Below are 9,755 nucleotides of genomic sequence, written 5' to 3'. Positions count from 1 at the left end.
GTGTAAGACGGCGGCATCTTTCGAAACTGTCCGCGCTAGCGTTTCCCCTGCCTGCGAAGCCCCAAGCGACGGAGAGGGGAGACTCGGCGGCACAAACACGGGCTTTATTAGCACGCTTCGTTGCGAGCGACGGCCCGCACCGATACCGCGGAGGAGAGGGTTCTGGTGAAGTTGGGGTTTCCCGGACTTGCAACTTGGCGCTGGCGAGCGCCGGGGGCGGGGTCACGGGGCCATTTCCGGCGGCTAAGGGCGGCTAAACTTCAAAACTTCCGACGGAGCCCAAACCCTCCATGCTTCTCGCACACACCGGAAGAGAATCAGGTTTGGGTCAGATCGCCTCCTTCGAAAAGGAAAGGACCGATCTTCTTTTTTGCAGAAGTCTTGCCAAAACGACTTCCGCCCACACCCAAGATGGCCGCCGCCGGCGCCGGGAGCGGGGAGTTTCGGGCTGTGGGACGGGTCACTGGGAGGGGGCGGAGCCTCCTCTCCCCAAGTTCCGATCCCACCAGGACTGGATGAAGCGCGTCCAGCTGGGGCTTTGCCGCATCTGCGTCGCTGTGCCCGCGCTCTTCGGGCGTGGAAGTCCCTTCGGGGTGGGAGGAGGAAAGGGTTACATGAGTTAGCTTCTCCTGGCATCCCGAGTCGGAGCCCTCCACCTCCGGAATCCCGCCGCTGAGAAGCGGCGGACCTAAAGACCGTAGATTCCAGCATGCCGTGTACCGAGGGGGCCTCCTGACCACTTTAGGAAGCTCGAAGGATCGCTTGGGCTCTTAGGAATGAGACTGGTTAGATCCTAGACACTATGCCAGGGGTGCGGGGAGAGGACGCCTAGGACCCTGTAAGCGCCAGAGTCGGAGACTTAGCATCTAGAAGACTGGAGGGCAGTTCAAAAAAAACTAATTCTTTAGTTGAGGCCTAAGAACCCGGATATCCGAAAGGGGCCGACCGGGAGCACAAATAGCAGCATGCCTCGTGCCCCAAGGATTTGGGGAACCCAGGAGCTTTAGCTTTCTGAAGCACGACCTGGACTACAGATACCGGCATGCCACGGGACTCAGGAAGGGTCCGACTAGAGCGGGAAGAGGCGTTCCGGAACTACAGATCCCGACATGCTTTCGGGCCGGCGCTCACCTTGAAGGAGCCCTGGAACTCATCGCTCATCCTCCGGAGCTCGCGGCCGTAGCGCAGGGCAGCCCAGAGGTTGGGGGGCGCTGAGCGCGAGCGACCCCGGAAAGGGCTGGGCTCTTCCTCCTCCGTCCCTTCATCCTCCTCGGTCCCGGCGGGGTACGAGCTGTGGCGACTCCGGGTCTCCACCGCCCCAGCGCCTGCACAGGGGGCGGGGGCGATATGAATCTCAGCTCCTCTGCGCCCCCAGCCTTGCCGAAGCCCTCAGCACTAGCTCCCCGCCCGCGGATGTCACAGTACGCGTCGTCGGAGCCCCCGTTGAGTTCCTTCGTATGTAAATGAAGCGAAGCTCATGGGGCTTTTGTGAAGATTCAAATTAACTTCTCGTGAATCCCACACATCTTAATTGAACCCCAATAACAGGCCCAGGCCCTTAGTGTATTAAATGGCCTTCGTCTGTGTCTAGCACAAAATAAGGAAATCAGTAGTATAGTTTTCAGCGCAAGACCATGGGCCCTCCCAGCCCTTCTGGGGACCAGTCCCCTGGATGAGGAGTCAAGGCTGAACTCCCAGTTCTGCAAATGATCTGCAGGTGCCCATTTGTCTCACTGTCTTGGCCTAGGGAGACCTTAGGCGCCCCCCCCCCTCCCCCAAACAAGAACCTGTCAGCAACATATCTGTATCTCCCAAAGCACTTGCTTTGGAGAATGAGTCTGGAAGGGTCTGCTGACTTCTTAAGGTGATGATTATGGAGCGCTCACTATGTGCTAGCCTCATTATGCTCCTAGCCATCCTAAGAAGTGAGTACTAACACTGCCTCCATTTTACAGATGAGAAGACGGAGGCTTAGAGAGTTGAGACTTGCCCAGGGTCACACAATGTGAAGCTCTCACGAAGTCCCTAGAGGTTGGCTGGCAACCGGAGTCCAGCGAATTAACCATTGAGCTACACCTCTTCCCTCGTCAGACCACCCTTCAACTCCCAGAGCTCACGTGCTTACCTCTGTGTGGGGATAAACCCATCCGCTACTAGTGGCCGTGTAAAGGTCCCAAAAGAGAGTATGAAAGTGTAAGCCGAAGGCATTCGCAGCCACCTCCCCGTGTTGAGTTTGTCTGGCCTGTGTTCTGTGCGCCGTCCCCCCACTCCTGCCAACCCCACCCCCATATCCAGACCAACAGAGACCTAGAACCACTCCCAGGAGCAAAACCCCAGAGCTACGTTAATAGAGTGCCAGACAGCACGGAGCAAATGCAGGGGGACACGTTTGGCGTCCACAGCAAGGCACATCTGTCAGGGAAGGCATTTTGGAGGAAGTAAAGTTTAGGCCAGGCTTTGAGGCCAGGGGATCACAGTGTCTCATCCTCTCGCCAAGAACCTAACACAAAGCCCTGTGGGTCACTTTCAGGGGCTGCAGGGCGCCCATGGGGCCCAGCTCCAGATACATGGCTAAGAAAGCCGAGAAGGGAAGAAAATGCCGGATCCGGAACGGCCTAGGCCAAGAGGAGGGATCAGAGCTCCCGGCTGTTCTGAGCTTCACCACGGTCCAGGCCTGGAGGGCAGGTGGGAACTCCAAGGTAGACGTGGGGAACAGGAAGCTAAATCGGAAATCGGCATCGGGGATAGAGTCTGGACGAGTCAGGAATAGAAAGACCCCTGATGAGAACAGGCCCATCTGAGGGGCACTGTCCGGTTCTGTGGGGAGCAGGCAGAGGCAAGGGTCCGTAGCTAGATGGGCCCCGGCTCCGCCAGATTGCTGCTTTGTGAGCTTGGGCCCTGTCCTAACCTGTTGGGGCCTCACTGCCTTCCTCCGTGACATGGGGGCAGTCCCCGTCTCCGAGGACCACCCCGACAACTGATGAGACCAGCAGAGCACCGTGTTCTGCCCCTTTTATATCCCGAAGCCTCCCAGCTTCCCAGTGAGGCAGACATTAAGTCCTCCCTATATGACAGATGAAGAAACGGAGTCACCTAGAGGTGAGGAACTGGCTGGAGGTCACACAGCCAGCCGGCCGCTTAAGCGCTCAAGGAACACCCGCTGTTCTTTGCTGGCTTTTAAAAACCACCCGGGACCATCACGTGACAGATACAAGGTCCAAGACTCAGAAAGTGAATGGCTTGCAGGGGGGCACTTGGTCTGGGCACTGCCCCCTCGCCCAGGAACCAGAACAAGCAGAAGTGTTCCCTGTGTGTCAATTCATTACATCCCCAGCACACTCTGTGAAGAAGGTTCCTCACAGCCCCCATTTTAGAGGGGAGAAAACCAAGGCACAGAGAGGGTAGGTAACTTCCCCAATGTCACACAGCTAGTAGGTGGCAGAGCTGGGATCCAAACCCAACCAGTCTGGCTCCGGGGCGTAAAGCCCCCATGTTTAATGCACGTGCCCCAGGTTCCCAACAGCGCACCGTGGGCCACCCTGGGGGTCCAGTGTGGGGAGGACACCTCTGGGCCTTCTGTGAGTGCCAGCTCTACCGGGAGCCCATCCTAGGGGTAGGTTTTTGTTTTGTTTTTTTTTACCAGAGCCATGGGTTTAGTAATGCCAATCCAACCATTGTCAAATGGTGATCATTTGTATAAACAGCTTTTTTTTTTTAACTAAGCTTTTAAAAGTCTCCTTCTCTCTACTGGGAAAAAAACCCAAAAAACAACAACTGAAGAATTTTCTGTGAATCCCCTGGGGTCACTCTGAACCATCCCACCCTCAAATCAGTTCTCAGCCACACGAGATCCCTGGGCAGGGCAGAGGTGGCCTCTTCCCACTCTGGGGAAGTGAAGGGGGTGGGAGAGGGCGTGGCTTCTGCCTGGGGGTCTGGGGGTGAGCTTGGGTGGCTGCTGGGGCTCGTCCACACACACCGTTTTCTCAGAGAGCCCGCCTGAGGCGGGGGTGGGGGAGCGGGAGAGGCCTCTGGCTGGAGGGGCCCCAAGCCCCAGCAAAGCTTCAAGTTCTTTACCAGGGGGCTCCAGGGTCAGCGCGTGGGGCTGGACACATCCACGTTCAGGCTTCTGAGAGCATCCTGACCCACTTAATTAAATTAAAATCGTGGTGTTCCCTGGGGCACGTGGGTGGCTCAGTCGGTTAAGGGTCCGGCTCTTGATTTCGGTTTCGATCATGATCTCACGGTTCATCGGTTCAAGGAGCCTGCTTGGGATTCTCTTTCTTTCTGCCCTTCCCCTGCTCACATGCACCCTCACACATGCTCTCTCTCTCTCTCTCTCTCTCTGACTCAAAATAAATAAATAAAAACCGAAAAAACAGAAACCGTGGTTTCCAGGCAACGTGAGGCAGTGAAGCTTTCCCATTAGGCAACGCTGGTTTGGATCCTGCCCCCTACTACGGGCTGGGGCTCACATACTGCTCACCCCGCCAGCGGGTAGCACACCCGGCACCTGCAGGCCTCAGCCCAGACTCCCTGTCTACCCTAAAGTCATTTGGGGTACAAAAATCTCTTACTGGCCTGCAAAGAACACAACCCGTCTTGCTCAGAGCTGATGAGATCAGAAAACACTCTAAAGTAGGCGCTGGCAAATGTTTTTTTATAAAGGACCCGAAAGTAAGCATTCGGGGCACCGCAGGCCACACAGTCTCTGTTACAGCCATCCAGCTTTGGGGTCATTGCTCGGAAGAAGCTGTAAACAATATATAATTGGCGATGTTCGTGTATTCTAGTAACATTTCAAAAATATCAAAGCCATTCTTAGCTCATGGGCTGACCAAAAAAAAAAAAGGGATTTAGCCTGTGGCTGTGGTTTGCCAACCCCTGCTCTAAACTCAACTGTATCTGTCTTCTGCCTGGAGCCTTCAATGGCTCCCCACTGCCCAGGAGGTATAGTCCAAACTCCTCGGTGTGGCTTTCAAGGCCTATACATACATTCTCGTTCTAACTTCTACTCTTCTTGTCCACATATTGACTCAGCAGATCCCCGCTACAACCCGATGAGGGAGGACTAGTTCTCTTCTCATTTTACAGATGGGTAAACTGAGGCAGACAGTTAACTAGCCTGCTCAAGCTCAACCTGCTAACAGAAGACGGACTGACGTCTGAACCCTGCGGTCTGACCACTGGGCGGCCTTCCTTCCCTCTCTGCCGTCCACACACCCACAGCTCGCCACCCACCTGCCTGTCCCAGGCACTGGGCTATGCGCTGAGGCTGTCGCAGCCCCAGACGTGGCTGCATCCCTGCCCCGGAGACATTTCCAGTCCAGTCCCGCAGGGGCCAAGGGTCAGGGAATATGAAGAGTGACAGGACTCTGCCCGTCTGGAGGGTCCAGGGGCTGTGGCTCGGGCAGGCCATTGGCACTCGTGGATCTTTTATGGGCAAATCACTTGCTTTTTATTTTTTATTTTATTTATTTACTTTTGAGAGAGAGAGAAGGAACAAGTGAGCAAGGAGCAGAGAGGGGAGGAAAGAGCGAGAGAGAGGGACAGAAAGAGAAGAGAAAATCCACGAGGGGCAGAGAGAGAGACAGAGAGAGAGAGAGAAGCGGGGCTCACCCGAAGCGGAGCTCAAGCTCACCCAATGCGGGACTCGAGCTCCGGACCCGAGAGATCATGACCTGAGCTGAAATCAGATGCTTAACCGACTGAGCCACCCAGGTGCCCCATATTTCATTTTATTTTTTAAAGTTTATTTATTTTGAGAGAGAAACAGAGAGCATGCTCGCGATTGGGGGAGGGGCAGAGAGAGAGGGGGAGAGAGAGAGAGAGAGAGAGAGAGAGAGAGAGAGAGAGAATCCCAAGCAGGCTCTGCACTGACAGTGCAGAGCCTGACTCGGGGCTCGAACTCCCGAACTTGAGCTCATGACCCCAGCCGAAGTCGGAGGCTTAACTGACTGAGCCACCCAGGCCCCCCTCATTTGCTTTTTAGATGTTGAAAACTAAGTCAAAAGTTTAAGAACTCCTGTGCAGCCCTCTCGTGCCATGGCTACCTTCTCCCCTGCTGCCCTCCTCACACGTCCCTCCTCTCCTTCCCCATCTAGTTTCTCAGGTTGTGCCCCCTCTGGCACCCCCACCCCCTGTCCTCATTCATCCGCGGGACCCAAGGAGTCCTCCCCCCTCACAGCCACCTGCTCCTTGCCCCTCCTTCTCCAGCCCTGCCCTCACTCTCAGCCCCGTGGACAGGACCTTCAATAACTCCACCCCCAGCCTCCCCCCTCCTTCCTGGCTGGCCCCCCACCTCGGTCGCCCACTCTGGCGATGCTAGAATTCCCGGGGCAAGCTTCCACCCCACACCGACCATTCTTGCCCTTGTAGACACCCTCAAGCACCCCTCCCTAGCTGGGCTGAGGCAGACACAGCTCCGGTGAAACTCCAGCTCCCTGCCTGCCCCCACGGCCACCCACCAGCCGCCAGTGCGCCTGGAGGAGAGCACAGCCAGGCCACCTCCGCCGAAATTCGCGGCCGCAAAACCCAGTGGCGCCCTTGACGTTGCCCAGCACGCTTTCCGTACCTCGCGCTTGGGGAGAGTCGATCACTTTAAACCTGATCCTCTCTCCTTCAACCCCCATCCTTACTCCTGGCTCAGGACTTGGCTTCCTTTCCTGGAGAAACTGGAAGCACCCACAAGAGAGACTTCTACTCGTTTCCACGAAGCATCTACCCACCACGACGCACGCACCCAGGTCCGCTGCCCCGTGTTTAGTTGAGCCACCCCTCCCCGGGCACCGGACACCCTCTCTCCTACTCAAGGACATCACTCCAGCTAGCCTGCCTTCTCTCCTGCAGCCAGTAGTCCCCTGGCTCCTGGATTACTCCCATCAGCTCCTACACGTGCTATTTTCTTTTCCCTTTCTAGAAAACAAAAAAAAGTAAACAAACCCTTCCTTGACCTTCGGTGGGCCTTCGGCTGCTGCCCACCTCTCTGCTCCCTTTCCTGGAGCACAGCTGCCCAAAGCGGGTTCTCCTTTCTGTCTCCACCGCTTCCTCCCGTTATCCCTCGCCGCTGAACTGAGGTCAGCCCTCCAGCCACCTCGCCACCCAAACTGCAAAGGCCCCACGTTGGCAACTCCGGCACGCTGCTCCCAGGCCTCCTCCGGACAGAAGCACCCGCTTGCCGCGCAGGCCTTGCTTGCCCCCGGCTTCCCTCCCAGACGGCCGCCCGTTCCCGCTGCTCCTCGGCTGCTGCCCTCCGAAGACCCAAGCTCCAGGCCCGGCCCAGGCCCTTGCCTGTCTACACTCGCTCCCTGGGCCTCCCAGAACGCTACATCAGTGACGGACAACTCCCGCGCCTACAAATCCCGCCTTGGCCATATCCCTGCTGGAAACCTCCAGCTGGGTGCCCAAAAGGCACCTCTACCTCCCCTTTGGAGCCTAGACGGTGTCCTGCCCTCAGGGCCTCCGCATTTGCCCCTCCTTCCGCCAGATCTGTCTTTCCACAAATAGGGGCAGGGCGCACCCCTCACCACTTCCAACCTCTGCTCCACTGTGGCTTCTCACCGAGGCTGACCCTGACCACCTCAGTCAGAGTCACTCCCCCAGCCCCTGGAACCCTGGGTTCCAAAGAGAAAGGAATGACTGTTTCTTGCGCTGCCTCGCGGCGTCTGTCATATCATGTGTGTGTTTGTTTGTTTACGGCTTGTCTCCCCCCCCCCCCCCCCCCCCCCGCTCAACTAGAAGAAACTGAGCACTTGATCTAGGGGATGAGGAGCAACAGAGAGGTGGGGGCTGGAAAGCTGCAAGTGAGCAGGGCAAACAGTGAGTGCAAAGATCTGGATGTTAAAGAAGTTAAAGAAAGTCTGTGGAGTTCAGCGTGACAAAGTGTGCGCGTGCAGGCTGGGCAGGAGGACTCAGGAAGCCTTCTTGTTCCTGGAAATGGGGATGGGGTCTTTTAGGCCCCAGCAGGTCAGGGATACGAGTTTTGTTTTCGGGTCTCTATGGTTCTCCCAGGCGCAAAACCTACGTTGGGCGCAGGGGAGGTGGGCACTACTGAGAAACGGCCACTGCTGTCCATTCTTCCATCTCAGCACTGGGTCCCCTGGGCCGGTGTGGGCAGACCTGCTGGTCCTGGAAGGGCTGTCTGACTCTTGGGGTCACTTGCTCCTGGCAACTGGCAAGGATGGCCCCAGTGTGGGTGTGAGCCACAGGGCAGGAAAGAACATACCCGGGGCGGGGCGGGGGGGGGGGGGGGTCAGGCGCGATTTCAGGCAAGATGCAAAGCCAAGGGCAGGGCACCTTGGCGTCTTCCAGCCCTGCTTCCCACCAACAGCCAGATAAGTGTGACCTTAGGCAAGTCACTTCCCCTTTCTGGCTCACTGCCTGCCTCTAGGTGATCTCTGTCCTGGTCCTACACTAACGGCTACACTCTTTGACCATGGACTATGCACTGGCACTATAATTAAGTGCTTCCTATATATTTCTGCGAATCGACCCAACAGCCCTGCAATGGTGGTGATCATTTGCTGTTTCACAGAAGAGGAAACTGAGGTGCAGAGGAGGTCAGGGACTTACTCACAGCCACCCAGTACGTGTGGATATGGCTGGCATGCAGAGAGTTATTGGGCTGAGGGCAAGGCCAAGGCGGACAGGCAGGTGGCTGGGGGGTGAATACCTACCTCCATGGTGGTTGCTGCTGGCGGGCTGCCCCTGCTGGTGACCAGCTTCCCCGAGGAGGCCTGGGGCCGTCCGCTGGTGCTTGCCAGGGCCGCGGGGCCGGTCCCCTGTGGGGCTGGGGCCCAGGCCCCTATCCGTAGGGCTGGAGTCTTCCTGCTCACTGGGCTCAAACTCTGGGATCTGGAACATGCTCTGGGCTGTGGGGGCAAGATGGGAGGTAGTCAGGACACAGGGGGCATATGGTGTTCGGTGAAGGGAGGGGACAGCAGACACCTCTGGTTCTGTCTCCCACCTTAGAGCCCCAGGTCCACCCTGCCTCCCGGGCTCCCGTCTCTCGCTGGGCAGCTCGCTCGGCCTGTCCACCCACGACCTAAATCTCCTCTTTTGGAGCCTTGGTGCTGTGAAGTAGTCCCAGGCCCCTCCCTAGGCCCCGGCCCAACCTGCCCTAGGTGACGGCCCACAAGTCTTACCCCAAGCCCGATCTCGAGGCCCCTGACCCGGGCCTGCCGCCTCCCTCCAGTACTGAGGGAGCCCGGCCCTAGTTGCCTGGGCAACGGGAACTGTCACCGACCCGGCCCAATCAGCTTTTGAAATGTCACTAGGGCTGGCCAGGGGGCGTGGCCGCTTCCGACCCAGTCTCCGCCCCCGCCGCGGGACTTGCTCCCTGCCTACCGCCTTCGTCCTGGGTCCCTTCCTCGCCTCCCGCTGCTCGGTTCCCGACATCCCTGGGCCTGGGACGTGTGTGGGAGCAGATAAGGGATTCTCTGGGGTCCCCATTTGAAACCCGGAGACCAGCTTCTGCTGACAAGCCCTTCAGCCCCCTGGACTTTAGTCTCCACTCCTGTAAAATGAGGATAATGACACCTCCCTCAGGAGCCAGTGAACTTTGTAAACCGAGTGGTGACTACTGTGGGTGAAAACACTTTGCAAAGCTTTAGCCGAAGCTCAGCCGTCGGATGCATTCGTTGTTGCTGTGGTCACTGCTCTACCTGGATGCGATTGTTGTTGCTGTTGTCCCTGCTCCGAGTGGACTGGGTAGCCGGGTCGGGAAGTCCCGCTCCCTCTTCCCCCACAGTGGAAACCTC

At 57.6% G+C, this 9,755-nt stretch overlaps 1 protein-coding gene across 3 annotated transcripts; it reads right to left on the bottom strand.

Annotated features, from left to right (window-relative positions):
* Nucleotides 1-88: 88 nt before the first annotated feature.
* Nucleotides 89-9,753, bottom strand: BAD (BCL2 associated agonist of cell death). 3 transcript variants are annotated; one of them, XM_047876851.1, is made up of 4 exons: nucleotides 9,660-9,753; nucleotides 8,673-8,867; nucleotides 1,132-1,325; nucleotides 89-586 (listed from the first exon to the last, which is right to left on the bottom strand). In XM_047876851.1, the coding sequence occupies exons 2-4, from the start codon at nucleotides 8,857-8,859 to the stop codon at nucleotides 461-463; spliced, it is 507 nt and encodes a 168-aa protein (XP_047732807.1). In that variant the 5' UTR covers nucleotides 8,860-8,867; nucleotides 9,660-9,753; the 3' UTR covers nucleotides 89-460. The 3 variants fall into 3 exon arrangements, with proteins under 3 accessions (XP_047732807.1, XP_047732808.1, XP_047732809.1); XM_047876852.1 differs by lacking the exon at nucleotides 9,660-9,753 and adding an exon at nucleotides 9,141-9,240; XM_047876853.1 differs by lacking the exon at nucleotides 9,660-9,753 and adding an exon at nucleotides 8,963-9,098.
* Nucleotides 9,754-9,755: the final 2 nt, after the last annotated feature.

The sequence above is a fragment of the Prionailurus viverrinus genome, chromosome D1 (genome assembly GCF_022837055.1).
Source record: "Prionailurus viverrinus isolate Anna chromosome D1, UM_Priviv_1.0, whole genome shotgun sequence".
Classification (NCBI taxonomy): Eukaryota; Metazoa; Chordata; class Mammalia; order Carnivora; family Felidae; genus Prionailurus; species Prionailurus viverrinus.
Note: the sequence above shows the minus strand (reverse complement) of the source record. Positions and strands in the feature narration are given on the sequence as shown.

What these genes read in the sequence shown, in the direction of transcription:
- BAD (XM_047876851.1), bottom strand. Translation starts at nt 8,859, where the DNA reads ATGTTCCAGATCCCAGAGTTTGAGCCCAGTGAGCAGGAAGACTCCAGC. An exon ending in CAGCAGCAACCACCATGGAG is followed by an intron (nt 1,326 to 8,672) that starts GTAGGTATTCAC and finishes CCCCCTGTGCAG; the next exon opens with GCGCTGGGGCGGTGGAGACC. An exon ending in AGTTCCAGGGCTCCTTCAAG is followed by an intron (nt 587 to 1,131) that starts GTGAGCGCCGGC and finishes CCCACCCCGAAG; the next exon opens with GGACTTCCACGCCCGAAGAG.